The sequence below is a fragment of the Schistocerca cancellata genome, chromosome 5, assembly GCF_023864275.1.
Source record: "Schistocerca cancellata isolate TAMUIC-IGC-003103 chromosome 5, iqSchCanc2.1, whole genome shotgun sequence".
Lineage (NCBI taxonomy): Eukaryota > Metazoa > Arthropoda > Insecta > Orthoptera > Acrididae > Schistocerca > Schistocerca cancellata.
Window position 1 is genome coordinate 809,928,485 of NC_064630.1, and position 18,328 is coordinate 809,946,812.

General features: G+C 38.5%; 1 protein-coding gene across 1 annotated transcript in view; it reads left to right on the top strand.

Annotated features, from left to right (window-relative positions):
* LOC126187813 (endothelial differentiation-related factor 1 homolog) overlaps nt 1-18,328 on the top strand; it is an 83,266-nt gene that overhangs the window by 50,071 nt on the left and 14,867 nt on the right. The window contains exon 4 of the mRNA XM_049929100.1: nt 1,064-1,157. Coding sequence (XP_049785057.1) covers nt 1,064-1,157 — 94 coding nt within the window. The remainder of the gene's footprint in view (nt 1-1,063; nt 1,158-18,328) is intronic.

Genomic DNA, 18,328 nt, shown 5'->3' on the forward strand with positions numbered 1-18,328 from the left:
AACATACCACAGCAAGGTTAGTAACTAAACAGTTTTACACTACTTCTTTAATGACACACTAATTCGTTTCATTCATTTACACTGCATTTGTGAATCCCAACATAAGAATGTTCAAAGGAAAGGTGTCTCTGGCACTAGCCACAGGCTAGAAACCGCACACTTCAGCACAATGAACAAAGCATGTTACCCATGTCAGAACAGTAATTTTGGGATGGAGCAAGTGACACAGGTGTGTACGAAAGTTTAAAATTTATACTTTCAGCTCATAACAGGCTACTATCAAAATTATGGCCCAAATTTTCATGCAGGATAGATTGCAGAGGCTAATGTGTTAGAAGTGTTTTATTTATTTATTTTTTTAATATGAGCTGAAGTTGTTGATTTCTTGTGAGTACTAACAAACAAGTTCTTCAGATTCGTCTTAGTTTACAAATAACGTTGGTTGGTTTCATTTACTGTAAATAGTATTTTGGTGTAGTGGTTATAGTCAATGGCTGGCAATGTGTGATCACTGGTAAAACTTGTCAGTTCTTCATTATTAATTCGTGTCAGGTCTTAGTTTTAATAACAGTGGGAACAATGAGTCCTTGAGAAAAATCTGCTGAACTAATTTAAAAGCACTCAAACATCTACATTCTCCCTTGGCAATCACTGTGTGTGTGTGTGTGTGTGTGTGTGTGTGTGTGTGTGTGTGTGTGTAAAAATTAGTGATTTTCTCAAGGACTCGAGCATTTCTGGTTTTTCAACTTATTGATGAATAACAGTCGCAGTTTGTCTTATTCCTTTGTTACTTTGTTACTTGTTTGATTTTGTATTGATAACAGTGTATTCACCTGACCAGAAATCCTGTTCATCCTGACACCACTTTGCCTATTTCCCAATATATCCAACTTCAACCTATTTACAGTTGTGCTTCTCAGTTTGGAAATGTAAAATTTACTGTAACTCTGTGACTATTTTGTTATTTAAAAATCATGTAAACAGATTTCTTCAGACTGAAAGAAATCATAAAAATGTTGTTGTTTTTCCACAGTGATGTATGTATGTATGTGTTCTGTTTCAGAAAGTTAATGAGAAGCCACAAGTTATCAATGATTACGAAGCCGGCCGTGGTATTCCCAACCAGATAGTACTTGGAAAAATAGAAAGAGCCATTGGTGAGTCTTTCATGTTGTTAGCATTATTTAATTATTCAGTGCAGCATATGTAGATCCCATTTTATATTTGTAAGTGTTTAACAACTTTTTTAATTACATCTGCTGCAGTGTCAAAGAGGCACTTCTTCACATGTCCATCTTCAGCAATAGTCTTTAATGACTTCACAATTTTTCTACTAGCTATACAACTCGTATTTTCCGAATTGTTGCACGGTGACCTCAGTTTGGCAGTCATTTGCTGTTGCTTGTCCCATTATTGGAAATTAATATTTTAATTTTGTCTTTCCATAATAGCCCTGTTGTTCAACTATGTATTTTGTAGAAAGTGCCTTGTCATATTATAGCAAAAAACCCTTTTTACACTTTTCAGCAGACAGTCAAAGAAGTCTTAAATGCAGGAAAATATAAAATATAGCAAAGCATAGGAAATACAAGAAGCTATAGATTTCATAACTTTCATTCTTGGTTTACGAAGACTGCCATCTTTAGTGTTTGAACCATTATTGAATTACAAGTTTTATTCGCCGTAATTTTTAAGGGGTTATTGATAAGTCATCTCACATTAAAACATGAACGTCTTTTTACTGTAGTTTCATGAAAGACTTTTGTTTTTGTGTTTTTTTTTTTTTTTTTTATTTACACCATTCGACGTGATCGAAACAAGGAAGACTTCAACTTGAGACTTATCGCCTGAATATGTTTTTTATATTTCATATCCCCCCATGAACCATGGACCTTGCCGTTGGTGGGGAGGCTTGCGTGCCTCAGCGATACAGATGGCCGTACAATAGGTGCAACCACAACGGAGGGGTATCTGTTGAGAGGCCAGACAAACATGTGGTTCCTGAAGAGGGGCAGCAGCCTTTTCAGTAGTTGCAGGGGCAACAGTCTGGATGATTGACTGATCTGGCCTTGTAACATTAACCAAAATGGCCTTGCTGTGCTGGTACTGTGAACGGCTGAAAGCAAGGGGAAACTACAGCCGTAATTTTTCCCGAGGACATGCAGCTCTACTGTATGATTAAATGATGATGGCGTCCTCTTGGGTAAAATATTCCGGAGGTAAAATAGTCCCCCATTCGGATCTCCGGGCGGGGACTACTCAGGAGGATGTCGTTATCAGGAGAAAGAAAACTGGCGTTCTACGGATCGGAGCGTGGAATGTCAGATCCCTTAATCGGGCAGGTAGGTTAGAAAATTTAAAAAGGGAAATGGATAGGTTAAAGTTAGATATAGTGGGAATTAGTGAAGTTCGATGGCAGGAGGAACCTGACTTTTGGTCAGGTGATTACAGGGTTATAAATACAAAATCAAATAGGGGTAATGCAGGAGTAGGTTTAATAATGAATAAAAAAAAATAGGAGTGCGGGTTAGCTACTACAAACAGCATAGTGAACGCATTATTGTGGCCAAGATAGACACAAAGCCCATGCCTACTACAGTAGTACAAGTTTATATGCCAACTACCTCTGCAGATGATGAAGAAATAGATGAAATGTATGACGAGATAAAAGAAATTATTCAGGTAGTGAAGGAAGACGAAAATTTAATAGTCATGGGTGACTGGAATTCGTCAGTAGGAAAAGGGAGAGAAGGAAACATAGTAGGTGAATATGGATTGGGGGGAAGGAATGAAAGAGGAAGCCGCCTTGTAGAATTTTGCACAGAGCATAACTTAATCATAGTCAACACTTGGTTCAAGAATCATAAAAGAAGGTTGTATACCTGGAAGAATCCTGGAAATACTAAAAGGTATCAGATAGATTACATAATGGTAAGACAGAGATTTAGGAACCAGGTTTTAAATTGTAAGACATTTCCTGGGGCAGATGTGGATTCTGACCACAATCTATTGGTTATGAACTGCAGATTGAAACTGAAGAAACTGCAAAAAGGTGGGAATTTAAGGAGATGGGACCTGGATAAACTGACTAAACCAGAGGTTGTACAGAGTTTCAGGGAGACCATAAGGGAACAATTGACAGGAATGGGGGAAAGAAATACAGTAGAAGAAGAATGGGTAGTTCTGAGGGATGAAGTAGTGAAGGCAGCAGAGGATCAAGTAGGTAAAAAGACGAGGGCTAATAGAAATCCTTGGGTAACAGAAGAAATATTGAATTTAATTGATGAAAGGAGAAAATATAAAAAAGCAGTAAATGAAGCAGGCAAAAAGGAATACAAACGTCTCAAAAATGATATCGACAGGAAGTGCAAAATGGCTAAACAGGGATGGCTAGAGGACAAATGTAAGGATGTAGAGGCTTGTCTCACTAGGGGTAAGATAGATACTGCCTACAGGAAAATTAAAGAGACCTTTGGAGAGAAGAGAACCACTTGTATGAATATCAAGAGCTCAGATGGCAACCCAGTTCTAAGCAAAGAAGGGAAGGCAGAAAGGTGGAAGGAGTATATAGAGGGTTTATACAAGGGCGATGTACTTGAGGACAATATTATGGAAATGGAAGAGGATGTAGATGAAGACGAAATGGGAGATAAGATACTGCGTGAAGAGTTTGACAGAGCACTGAAAGACCTGAGTCAAAACAAGGCCCCGGGAGTAGACAACATTCCATTTGAACTACTGATGGCCTCGGGAGAGCCAGTCATGACAAAACTCTACCATCTGGTGAGCACGATGTATGATACAGGCGGAATACCCTCAGACTTCAAGAAGAATATAATAATTCCAATCCCAAAGAAAGCAGGTGTTGACAGATGTGAAAATTACCGAACTATCAGTTTAATAAGTCACAGCTGCAAAATACTAACGCGAATTCTTTACAGACGAATGGAAAAACTGGTAGAAGCCGACCTCGGGGAAGATCAGTTTGGATTCCGTAGAAATGTTGGAACATGAGAGGCAATACTAACCTGACGACTTATTTTAGAAGAAAGATTAAGAAAAGGCAAACCTACGTTTCTAGCATTTGTAGACTTAGAGAAAGCTTTTGACAATGTTAACTGGAATACTCTCTTTCAAATTCTGAAGGTGGCAGGGGTAAAATACAGGGAGCGAAAGGCTATTTACAGTTTGTACAGAAACCAGATGGCAGTTATAAGAGTTGAGGGACATGAAAGGGAAGCAGTGGTTGAGAAAGGAGTAAGACAGGCTTGTAGCCTCTCCCCGATGTTATTCAATCTGTATATTGAGCAAGCAGTAAAGGAAACAAAAGAAAAATTCAGAGTAGGTATTAAAATTCATGGAGAAGAAGTAAAAACTTTGAGGTTCGCTGATGACATTGTAATTCTGTCAGAGACAGCAAAGGACTTGGAAGAGCAGTTGAACGGAATGGACAGTGTCTTGAAAGGAGGATATAAGATGAACATCAACAAACGCAAAACGAGGATAATGGAATGTAGTCGAATTAAGTCAGGTGATGCTGAGGGAATTAGATTAGGGAATGAGACACTTAAAGTAGTAAAGGAGTTTTGCTATTTAGGGAGTAAAATAACCGATGATGGTCGAAGTAGAGAGGATATAAAATGTAGACTGGCAATGGCAAGGAAAGCGTTTCTCAAGAAGAGGAATTTGTTAACATCGAGTATAGATTTAAGTGTCAGGAAGTCGTTTCTGAAAGTATTTGTATGGAGTGTAGCCATGTATGAAAGTGAAACATGGACGATAACTAGTTTGGACAAGAAGAGAATAGAAGGTTTCGAAATGTGGTGCTACAGAAGAATGCTGAAGATAAGGTGGGTAGATCACGTAACTAATGAGGAGGTATTGAATAGGATTGGGGAGAAGAGAAGTTTGTGCCACAACTTGACTAGAAGAAGGGATCGGTTGGTAGGACATGTTTTGAGGCATCAAGGGATCACAAATTTAGCATTGACAGTGTGGAGGGTAAAAATCGTAGAGGGAGACCAAGAGATGAATACACTAAGCAGATTCAGAAGGATGTAGGTTGCAGTAGATACTGGGAGATGAAGAAGCTTGCACAGGATAGAGTAGCATGGAGAGCTGCATCAAACCAGTCTCAGGACTGAAGACCACAACCACAACAACAACAACATATGTCATATTATCTGTTTCTACTATCGTGTTCTAATTCCATGTATTGACTCGTTCCATGACCATGGAGACTTCTCCTTAATTTGGTCCCACGGAACAATAAATAAATAAAAAAGGAAATGCACGTTTGTATGTTTTAATACTCTTAGGATTATCACAAAAGCAGTGGCTTTGTGCTAAGGCGCGCGCGCGTGCAGTTGATAATCACAAAGGCGGTGGCTGAATGCTGTTCATTCTTATCCTGTGCATAGTGTAAATAAAGCACAGGAGCAAAAGCATTTCATGAAACCACATTTAAAAGATATTTGTTTCCTAGCATGAGACGACTTATTCATAATCATTATAAAATTATGGTAAATAAAAGTTGTAACAAAATTTTTGTTGAAACAGTTGGCGGTCTTCGTAAACAGAGAACAATAGGCACAAAATCTATGGTTTGTTACCAACAAGGTCGTCACTTAGTTCAGGGTGAGAAAGAGTACGAAAATTGACTTGTTATGGAGCATCTACATGAGGAATGTTTAAGTCTGATATCAGGTTGAACCAGCCTTGGACCTCATACTAGAGTTACCAACGCTCCCATATTATACAGAAACTCCCGTATTCTTCTGAATTTTAAGCATACTTCCTTCTCCCATTTTTATTTTATATGGGAGACATTTGAGAAAAAGACACCAATTAAGATTTAAACCTGCTGCATATTTTTTGAATGTCCTTGCTGGATGATAGTTACAGCATAGTATTATTGATACAGTTACTACATTGATATGTAGGGAACAGAAAACACATCATGGTGTCACAAGTCACGTTGTGATTTCGTTGTTTCTTTGTCATTTGGCCTAATCCGAGTTACGCGAAATTGAAGAATCCAAATCTCTGTATAAAAAGTGCGGAAAGTGCTTCTGTACTTTTCAGAAGAAATGGGAAGAAACTCATTTGTGGGTTAATCCTGTAAAAGGAAACGATTCTCTAGCGTATTGCACCCTTTGCAAGCATGAATTCAGCGTAGCACATGGTGGTAATACAGATTGTCAGCAGCACACCAACACCAAAGGACACAAAAGCAGAGTTAGGGGAAGTAACACTTCTAAGATATCCAGCTATTTTCAATGCCTGAGTGATTGTCAGACTCACCACTAGTGGGACTGAGTTGCAGTGGGTGAGTTATCGTTTGTGTATCGTACAGTGAAACACAACCTAAGTTACATTAGTGTGGACTGTGCAAATAAACTTGCAAAGAACATATTTATGGATTCGGATGTGGCCAAAAAAATACGTTGTGGTTGGACAAAAGCAGAGTCTATTGCAAAAAACATATTAATGCCTAGAAGTGTAAGTGATTTTTCTAGATGTGCTTAATGATCCAGAGGAGTGTAGCACCTTTTTTCTGTGGCTTCAGGTGTGTTGAATTTCAAGAATAGGAAAATGTTTCCTGTAATAATCAGGTACTTTGGACCTTGTGTTGGCATTAGAAATAAACTGGGTCATTACATGTCAATTCAACCAATTTGAGAAAATGTTCCAGCTGATAATCTCAGATTTGGCTGAAATTTAGCACACCAATGCTACCAAGTGTGGAACACTCATGTACAAAATTTTAAGTTCCCCTGCCAATTAGTTCCAGAATTATGGCTTGTGAAAGAAGGTGGCGTGACCCGGAAATTGCAACCCGCATCTGGCAATCTATCTTCAGACCCAACTTCAGGTCTTAATAACTTTGGAACTATTCTGCACAGTCCAGTGAAATTTTTACAACCCAGTAACATCCACTTAGAGAACACACTCTATGAATCAAAACACCAACAACATATTTCTGAGGGAAAATAAAAAATTTCAAAATGTGATTTTAAAAAATTTAATACGTAAAAAGGTACATAATGTAGGTGCCCTCTGTCAAATTTAATTCACTCAAAAAGGGTATAAATTTTTTTGTGGTAAGCTTAATGTGGCCTAAACACGCACAGAACTCATCTTGCCCATATCAGTCACACAAACAGTTACATGCACACGAAAATACAAAAATTTGAAAAATTATCTGAAAAACATGGTTTTTGAAGTGTGGTAGCACAAAAGGGACAAGTAATATCCAAGCCAAATTTCAAATACTGCATAAGTAGACCATAATATAACATGTGGCAAAATTTCAACTTGTTATTGCAAGGCATTTGCATACAATAAAAGTTGACAGAGATGTATTTGGTTACGTTTCTTTTAACATGATTTAGCAAGTAATAGTGATAATGCAGACAGCTTGTTTCAGATAAAGCTGCAGCAATTGTTGGGAACCATTAAGCAACAGAAAGTTAAACAATGGTAGTTTTCAGGGACAAAATGAGTCATTGTTAGGCAGGAACAACAAAGGAAACGAGCAACAATTACAGGTTACCTCATGTTTTTAAGATTCTAGTTCAGACTGGTCAGCACTAGAGATGGGCAAACTGAAACACTTAACTGTTTCGAAACAAATGAAACAGTACAATGTAATGTTTCGATACGCTGTTTCGACACAGTGAAACAGTTTGTGTTTTGTAATCTGATAAACCTACACATTTTATCATCTTGAATGTCTACTGTAAGTATGTCCATATAAACACAAATGAAGAGCGCTAATCATTTCGCAGAAAGTATGAAACTATCACTTGGGCGTCTCGGCAGTTTCGTATTTCCTGCAGCAAATGCGCTGCTTTCGTGTTGTGTGACTTTCATACTTTTCAATTGGCTGAGGACAGCCGTAGCTGAAGACAGAAGAACCACCACGAACGGAACTGGAGATAGGAGCAAACTGCAGAAACAACGGATATGCTACTGGGATTCCCACATTCCGTTAGTATGGGTAATATACCCATCCTGCTAATTTCCATGTACACAAAGGGAATCATTGTGGATAATAGGCACAGTGACTATAGACTCACAGAAACGCCAAATAATTCGAATAAATAACAAAATATAACAGAAAAAATTTTGTCTTTCAAGGTGTTACGAACCGTTACTATAAAGTCACCATGCTTCCCAGCCCTTCCCGTTCACAATTACAATATCAGTGATATGACAAACAGATTGCTTGCAATTATACCTAGATCAAATTTATGTATATATCTAATATCTATCACTCTACACCTTTTTTTATTCAAAATGTTGTATGCTTACTTGCATTTCTTAATACGATTACTGTACATGAAAAGAGAAGTGTTTGTTAAAAAAAAAAGTGTAATTTAATCGAATGATTTTCACATATTTATTATTTTGAATCTGAATAGTATACGTTGTTTTATTGTTCGGTTAGTGTTTATAAAGCAGATGTTACGCCATTTCGTAATATGACAGTCAGCTAGAAAGGAAGCTTTATTTTCGGATATCTTAAGCTTCATGCTATTGCTTGTCAAAAAGATTTCGACACTTTTGAAAGTGTTTCATGAAGTGTTATGCTGTGTTTCAGTATCTGTGCCGAGCCCGAATCTCGTACGACACAGAGCGGAATGAAACATTACTGTTTCGATACAATTAGTCCGTTCCAAACACAGGTGGACTGAAGCAGCTTTATTTTGAAACAACGATACAGTTTCTGTGTCTGGCTCGAGATTGAATCTGGTGCGGTTATCCGAGACAGGAGCGGAATGAAACACCACTGTTTCGAAACAGTGAACCATAGCCGTTCCGAAACACTGAAACAGTTCCACGTATCGATACACTGTATCGAAACATAGAAACAGTGGCCTAGTCTAGTCAGCACTGTTCTGGAAAGTCAGTGTGGAGGCAGAAGAGTGTACTAGTGGTGCTTTTGTTCAAACAAGTTGCAGTATTGGTAGAGCACAAGCATCTGATTGTCATAAAATAACATATAGGACAAAATGTGGCTTCCGCTTTGTACTGTATGATCTGGATGAATCGGACCAAGATTTGTTGCTATGGAGATGTGGGAATACACCCTGTGGGCACAAGAAGTACAGTTCCAGGAAACTTCAGTGTTTATCATTATATGAAAGTGTTTCTGGATAAGTATTCTTTCCTACAAAGTTGTTGTTTTGATCCATTTCGGATTCATAAAAAGACAGTGAAGTGTAGCCTCAGAGAAATTGATATAAAATCAGTATTGAAAGTGAATCAGTGCATGGGACTTAACACGAAACCAGGACAAAAGTTATGTTCCAGGTGTGGTACACTGCTAAAAAATGAAGAATATTCTGATAATTTACATGATGAAGAGTATCAGCCACCTACAACCACAGTGGATGAGCAGTTAAATACTTAAGTGACTGCTCTTGGTTTGTCTCCCATGAAGACACACAAAGTTGGGAAAAGAGAGGGGCCCAGCTATGGTAGAAGAAAACTACAAGAAGCTCAAATGGAATTAAAACACAAAATAGCTGACACACTAATGGTGGAAGAGGAAGAACTATCTGCTCCAAAGGAACAGAAATCATGCCAGAAATGCTCTGATTTGGACAAAATTGTGCACGATTTGAAAGAAAAATGTGCCGTGTCCACACGCCAGGAAAAGGTAGCTGTTCTTACCCTTGCACCTTCCAGCTGGTCTATTTACTACACTGCAAAGGAATTCAATGTTTCTACATATATGGTAAAGCAAGCTAGGAAAATAAAAGCAACCCAAGGAGTGCTTTCACAACTTCAGCAGGCTCAGGGGAAGCAATTTAGTTCAGAAATAAAGTTGCTAGTGTCGGAGTTTTATGAAAATAATGACTACAGCGAAATAATACCTGGAAAAAAAAGACTGTGTAACAGTGAAAATGGGAAATGTACGTGCACAGATGCAAAAAAGACTGTTGCTATGCAACACATCAAAACTATATGTAGAATTCAAGGAAAAGTATCCCAGTACCAAAGTAGGTTTATCATCGTTTTTCAATCTTCGGCCAAAATGGGTTGTGCCTGTAAGTGCAAGGGGCACACACAGTGTTTGTGTATGAGAGACCCATCAAAATGCTAAGCAGATGTTTGCTGCTATAAAGGATTGTGGTCTGGATTACAGAGGTGCAATGAAGCTGCTAGTGTGTGACTTCAGTTCCTACCAGTGCATGATACACAGGTGTGAAAAGGCAAATCTTGCAGAACACGTGAATAACAAACTGTATGGTGAGCTCCTTATGGATGACGATGAACTTGTTTCGTATAAACAATGGACACACATGGATCGCACAATTCTTGAAACAAAGCAAAGTGGAAGATTTTCTTGAAATGTGTTGTCAAAAAACAGACAAACTGACCACAAACAGCTTCACAGCAACAGCACAATCGGCTTATCTCCAGTTTTGTAAGGATAATTTAAACAAGATCAAATTATAGTGATACTAGACTTTTCTGAAAATTATGCATTTATAGTTTAAGATGCCATCCAAGGATATCATTGGGACAACAGTCAAGCAACTCTCCAACCATTTGCGATTTACTATAGAGGTAAATCAGGTGATGTGTCTGTCATGAACCTGTGCATTTTTAGTGACTGTTTAATTCATGATGCCAGTGCAGTTCATGCCCACATTTGCACTGTCATGGCATATGTGAAAAACAAGCTGCCTCACATACATTTTGCGAAATACTTCAGTGATGGGGCAGCTAGTCAGTACAAAAACTGTGAAAATCTCAAAAATTTATGCATGCATTACCATGATTTTCAGATTCACACAGAATGGAATTTTTTCGCAACAAGTCATGGTAAAAATGTATGTGATGGTATGGGTGCTACCATTAAGCGCATGGCATCACGAGCTAGTCTGCAGCACCCTACAGAAGGTCACATTCTAACACCTCTTCACTTATTTACCTGGGTACAGAAAAATATCTCTGGCATACAACATTCTATGTTTCAAAAGATGAGGTGAAATCAGTTGAAGAGTTGCTAAAAAGCAGACAAGAACACATTTAAAATGTTGCAGGCACAAGGAGCCATCATCACTTCTCTCCAGCGGACTCTGACAATGTGCAGATGAGCAGACTGGCCGGTTATAACTATAGGTTCATGCACAACATGTGTCTTCACAGTGTGTTTGACTCAGGATTCAGAAGCAAAAGAAGCAACATACAACCAGGTTGCTATGTTGTTGCTGTTTATGATGACAAATGGTACTTAGGATGTGTTGCAGAGTGCTGTGAAGCAGAAGGTGATGTATTTGTGAACTTCATGGCACCGGCAGGACCAGCAAGAGCATTTCATTGGCCACATTTGGCAGACAGGTGTTGGATTCCTTTTGAACATATTCTTATGACAGTTCCAGTTCCTACCACAGTGTCGGGAAGACAGTACAATTTGCCATTCAATGTACAGAGTACAGTAGCTAAAGTGTGGGAGAACTTCTGTTCGAAGCACAATCGACTAGTTTTTAGCAGTTAAGGTATAGTAAACATTAATGATAGGTTGTGGTAATCTGTCTATATGTTGTTGCTTAGTGATTAAACAGTTGTGGGAGAGGATAAGAAGACGCAGAACAGTTTATGATATGTTTTTACAAATTTGTGTTGTGGAACAGTGGCCACATCACCAAATACATGTGTCAACTTCCATTGTGCACAAATGTCTTGCAATAACATGCTAAAATTTTGAGATATATATCATTATGGTCTACTTATGCAGTGTGTGAAATTTGGCTTGGATACCACTTGTCCCTTTTGTGCTACCACACTTCAAAAATCAATGTTTTTCAGGTAATTTTTCAAATTTTTGTATTTTCGTGTGCATGTAACTCAGTTTTTGTGACTGTTACGGGCATGATAAGTTCTGTGTGTGTTTAGACCACATTAAGCTTACCACAAAAAATTTATACCCTTTTTGAGTGAATTATATTTGGCTTAGAGGGCACCCACAATAGGTACCTTTTAAGGTATTACATTTTTTAATCACATTTTTTGATTTTTTTCCGTCAGAAATATGTTGTTGGTGTTTTGATTCATAGAGTGCGTTCTCTAAATGGATGTTACTGGGTTGTAAAAATTTCACTGGACTGTGTGGAACAGTTCCAAAGTTATTAAGACCTGAAGTTGGGTCTGAAGATAGATTGTCAGATGCGGGTTGCAATTTCCAGGTCTTCAAGATGCTGTTTTTGCTCTCGCCAAGTGTGGTCGTTCAGTGACGTTTGTGTGGACCCCGGGCCACATCAGCATTCCAGGAAATGAACGTGTTGATCGTTGGCCAAGCAGGCCACCACTTCGCCACACCTGGAGCTTGGTCTCGTGGAACGAGACCTCCGGTCAGCCCTACATCGCAAGGTCCGTGATGTCTGGAGCTCTGAATGGTCTGTCTTGAACACGCCAAATAAGCTCCGCATGGTCAAGTCGTCCACGGCTGTATGGAACTCATCCTTGAGGGGCACGCGTAGGGACTCAGTTGTCCTCTGCCGTCTCCGAATTGGACATACGTGGTTGACCCACAGCTATCTCCTTCGTCATGAGAGCCTGCCCAAGTGTCACTGTGATGCAGGACTGACAGTGGTCCATCTTCTGATGGACTGCCCCCTTTCAGCCCCCTTGCAGCAGTCCTTTAATTTACCAGCTGCACTTCCTTTAATTCTCAGTGACGATGCCTCTATAGCTAACTCAGTTTTACGTTTTATCCGTGCAGCTGGGTTTTATCACTTGCTCTAGTGTGGGTGCTCTCACATGATTTCTCAGGCTACACCCACTCCAGCGACTTTTAATTGTGACATGGCTGCCAAAATAGTTTCTTTTAAGGTAAAAAGTTGTGTTGTTACCTCTATCGACACTTTCCAGCTGGAGGTTCTTCGTTTGTAGTTAAGTGGTTGACCTTTTACCTCATCCATCAACCACTGTAGTCTGTTTTACTCTAGTCAACTATTTGCTCTGCTCCTTTTAAGTGTCTTCTATTTTGTGTTACTGCGGTGTTCATTTTGGCTCGGTGCCCCTTGGTGTTCCCTCCCTCTGGGTGTAGAGGTTACGCTTTTACTGTATAGGCCTTTTACAAGTATGTCTATTTGGAACTGGGGACTGATGACCTCGATGTTTAGCCCTCATCAAACCCCCTAAACCAACCAACCAACCAATTTCCAGGTCACGCCACCTTCTTTCACAAGTCATAATTCTGGAACTAATTGGCAGGGGAAGCTAATACTTTGTACCTGGGTGTTCCACACATGGTAGAATTAGTGTACTGAATTTCAGTCAAATCTGAGACTGTGAGCTGGAGCCCCTGGTAGAACTGACATTAGATTTTGTGGAACAAGCAGATGAGAGTGCTCATGGTGTTCATGCTTTGATAGAAAACGGTCTTGAATCTCATTCATTAAATGTAAATAGCATTTCTTCTTATAGTGGCGATAATGCTAGTGTCAATTATGGCACAAATAAATCCGTGATGAAATTGTTGAGTGTGAAAAATAACAAAATATTTGAAGCAAACTGCACAAATCACATAATCCATAATGGCATTTAATATGCTTCTGATGTCTTAGATGTAGACATAGAAATGATAGTTAACATTTATGGACACTTTTAAGTGTCGGCAAAACATAGGAAAGAATTAAAATCTTTTTTAGTTTTGTTGGTACTGATTGATGTGAAGTTTTAAGGCATGTGCCTACTAGGTGGCTGTCCTTCACACCAGCTGTTGATAGGCTAATAAAGAGCTGGGAGCCAATAATAAGTTATTATCAAAGCAGAAATGAAACACCTAAAGCTTTGAAATTATATTTTAGTGTTGAGTATCCAGGCAAAATGTTAATTCTTGGAGCATATGCTCAATTTATTTCTTACATTGGAAATATTATTTTGGAAACCTCAAAGTATCTGGAGATTTAACTGTTATGGAGTTCTGTAGTGCCTTTGAAGCTTTGTCTAAGAAAAGTTTGCAAAGAAAAGGTGACTCGTTTTGTGGAAGCAATGCACACAAGATTTTAAATAGATTAGATCCTGTCAATCAGAAGAAAATTCAATATAATCTTGTTGAATTTTGTGATACCTTTCATACTTACATTGTAAAAAATGTAAACATTTCTGACAATGCTACATTTCAGTCCTTGCTCCCACAGTCCCTAAAGTTTTCAGTTATTTTCAATGATTTTCAGAACATGTGTACTCATATTCAGGTAGACATAAATGAGGATAACCTGTACAGTGAATTTTGTTGTTCGAAAAATATAATAAATGCTAAAATTGCCACCGACGGTAAGTCGGTATCCATGATGAGTGGGTATCCATGATGATTGAGGCAGAGGTCAAAGGAATTAGAACCAAGGAGATAAATAAGATTTTTGGCTTTGTTCTCAGTATACTGGCATCTAATGCTCACATTGAAAGAATTTTTTCTTTGATGATCAGCAAATGGTCTGATAGGAACCATTGCAATCTGTATTTAATGAAAGCTACAAGTAAGTGTTAATTTTTGTTACACATGTGATTAATTGTTCCAATTTGTAAAGAAGGGTCACAAACTTCAGACTGTTGTCAAAAGTGTAAACAAATATAGTTTTAAGTAAAAAATTCTGTAGGCCTTCAGCTTATAATTGTTATGAAGAAGATTTTTGGTTGGTCCATGCAATAAACCTGCTTTAAGATTTAAATAAGTTGTGTTAGGCCTATTAATTTTGTCGGGTCAAAGTCTCCCTTATTTTGACCAAAAAAAAAGTTGGCAACCCTACTGCATGCCTCGGATTAGCGTATTTCACATTGAAGTAATGACAGTTGATGAAAGCCCATTATAGAGATGGCTGTCTTCAAAGTGTTTATTTTTCTAAATGACTGTAAAATTAAATTAAGGCTACTGTAATAAAATGCGTTGAGCTGGAGCATGGTTGCTACTGGTAATTACCATCAGATCATGATTATCATTAAGGCTGTGACACAGCATACTTTCCCACCCTTCCAAACACTACAAACATGTGACCCAACATGCTGACAATGGAAAATTTTGCTTACCGTGCTACTGGTATGTTACATGATCAATAACTTCGTTATAGTCTGTGTTTTCTGCTTTGTTCCAAGACTGAATTTGAGCAGGAATACAACACATTTTTTAAATAAATCTGTGTGAAAATTAATGTTAAGTCATTATAACATCAAAGAAAACTTAAATTCCCGGAAACATTGTAACACAGTCATTAATGATGGGAAAGCATTGTACTGAAGGAATAGGACTTCCGTTGGGACCAAAAAAATGAATGTTAAAAACAGGGAAACATAAAATGCACGACACAGAAACATAAAAATGGGGCTTTACTGTATATTCCTCAATAACAGATAGTGGTTAACTGCACAAGCAGCAGAAACTTTTCTCTCTGCACTTGGTAAAGAAATAATGCTCTTTATCTATTTCTCCTTGAGTTGGTGATCTTAGCATCTACTTTCATGAATGTCAGACATTATGTGAATAATCTCAGTAAGATGCACGGAAAGACTGATACGAAATTAACAAACAACTAGCACAGAGCTTTGCACGTGGACTGATAGCAGAGTACTAATTGTTCACCAAGTGATGGACCCTGTAGCCATTGCTCAAATCAGCACAATTCACAAGGAGTCAGTAATTCATGTGCCATTGTCACCTGCTACCAGTGTGAAGCACAGATGTAGGCACGAAGTTATTTTTATGGACCAGGAGCAGACCATGGGGTGCCGGTTGCCCACATGGGCTGTAGAATATACTCAGCAACTGGATATTGGGTGTATCTTAACTAGGCAGTTCATTTGCAGTCATACACTCAACCAGTCATACCATTCTAACAAAAACAAATACAGGGATCATATTAGCTGGTAGATAACATACAAATGCTCCGCTTTCAAATTTGTAGAATTTGCTTGTGGTGGAGTTGAAGTGTTCATGGGAGGGGCAAGTTTTATTGGGGGAACAATTATAAGGGTAGAAATAAAGACAAGGGACACTTGATTAGGACACTGTGAAGGTTACGAAGGCTACGGAAGGAGGCAGTGATAGCATGGTAAGGATATCTTGTAGAGATTCTCAATTTAAGTAGGGACCTGGCTATATAATGTGTGCTACTAGGTATTAAGCAACGCGTGTCAGATTTTTCAAAATGGAAGCTGTATTTATTGAAGGAGAAGACTGCTGAGATTCGTCTGGACAACTTCAGTTTGGTAGCTGCAGTAGAGGAAAGCCTGGAGAAGGCAGCTGTTGTCTGTGTAGAAGAATTTTTTGTTGGTCCAGAAATGTTTGCCACAGATGCCTAGGTTTGTAGTGAATCAGTGGCAGCTTTTGAGCGAAGTATTGCTGCGTATTGGGTTATTTTATGTGAACTGAGTTTTGGATGAAAGCTCCAGTGAAAGGGAGGGTTATGTCAATGTAGGTTGCTCTGGCTCTGGAAATGGACCATATGAATTTGAGTTTGGGAAAGGAGTTACTGTTGCAGGAATGTGGAGAACTATTTTCTCTCTGTTGTCTAGACTGGAGAGCTGTCATTGATATACCTGTGCAAAACCAGGGAGTCAAATATCTGATGTTGATAACTCCTCTACCATACAGCCTATTGAAAGGTTGGCATTGGAAGTGTCCACCATAGTTCCCGTAGATGACTGCCTATTTTGATGTTTGACTTATAAAGGCACAGTGATTATGAGAGTGTCTGAAGTTAACCAATGAAACCATAAATGAAGTTGAAGGCTTTATAAGGGTGATTTGTGTAAGACATAAAACCCCTGTTATTTTGTGAAAATTTTGGTGCTTAACTCTTGTATTACTTGAAATATTGAAGTTACTAGTAATTTTTGTAATCAAACAATATACTCCTTTAACGGCATTTAAAAGCTCGGGAAAAGAAGAGAATGAGATAGCTCTTGTGAAACTTGGTTTTGAAACTTTTTGCTAAAATATTAGCTTAATTTCCTAAAACTGAAAGGCAAGATGGCTAGAAACAGCAATCGCAGTGTAAATGCAGACAAGTGGGAGCACTCGTGTGAGGCTCCATCGTTACCTGTGGCATAAAATAGGCCTATGCTACTATTATAAAATATATTGCCTCCTGGCACTACTGTATGTAACACAGATACAGGGGCAGCTACCATCATTGTAAATAGAACTGTGTGATAACCTTTAGTGTTACAAAAATGTCTTAGGAAGAAAATTCCAAGTAGTTGCACACACTCCTGTATAAGTGGATAGTTTTTGTGGAAACAAGTAATCAGTCAAAAGGCCTGTAACAGCAGCAGACTTGCTAAGAGATTCCCACTTGATAGTGTTTACACTATAATACTCACTTACTACTGCTTTGTCTTCAAATTTTCACATTTGTCAAATATTTTTGCCAAATGTTTAAACACAAGTGTTATATCACCACGCTCGTTTTTTAAGAGCTTTCAAATGCCATTAAAAAGTGTATCATTACATTTTTTAAAAAAAGAAAATATAATGGCTACCATATCTTGAATCGTGAGTTAGTGGATTATACATAAACATATTTACCTATCCCTCTGGATCCTTAAGTTTCCAATCAAGTTCGTTTCAGTATCTTGACATGTTCATGATAGTGTGTTATCCTGTATAAATGGGATAGTTACTTCAGACTTTCTCTGTCTGTCGCCAGAATACAGTCCCACATACTTTTCCTCTATTCTGTCTCCACATTTGTCAATAGTCCTAAAACTTTCAACTGAAAGTTCTCACCTCTGGCAGCAACACATTTTTTCCAACTATCTCTTCTTAAATTTCAAACTGATGAATCCTTGGTTCTTTCCCACCTTGCACTTGATCTATACATTGCCTCAGCCAACCACCATTATGATCAGTTTCTGTCTCTGTTTAAAATCCACCTTACAGCTCCTTGTTTTCTGAACTCATTCAGTATAGTTCTGTTGAATCCAGGTGTAAATTTAAACAAAACACTTCACACCAACTGAGGTAGCTGTTAACTGTGTTGGTCAAATACATCAAAAGTGACAACTGTTTTACCTCTATCGCAACCACCATCCGCGACACTGCCCCTTAGGAAACCTCTCTTCCCTACTCTAAATTAAAGTCCAGCTTGACCTCCCTTTCCCACTATGTCTCCCACACAATCCCAGTGATTGCCATAACCACCCTCTGATGCCTCCCCCCCCCCCCCCCCCCCACACACACACACACACATCCCAGGCCAATTTCAGACAGAAACTTGTCATCAAGACACCTCTCTGATGAGGAGACAGAATTATATCAAACTGCCTAACCTGCAGACCCACATACAGATCCAGTCACACTGCACTAGTT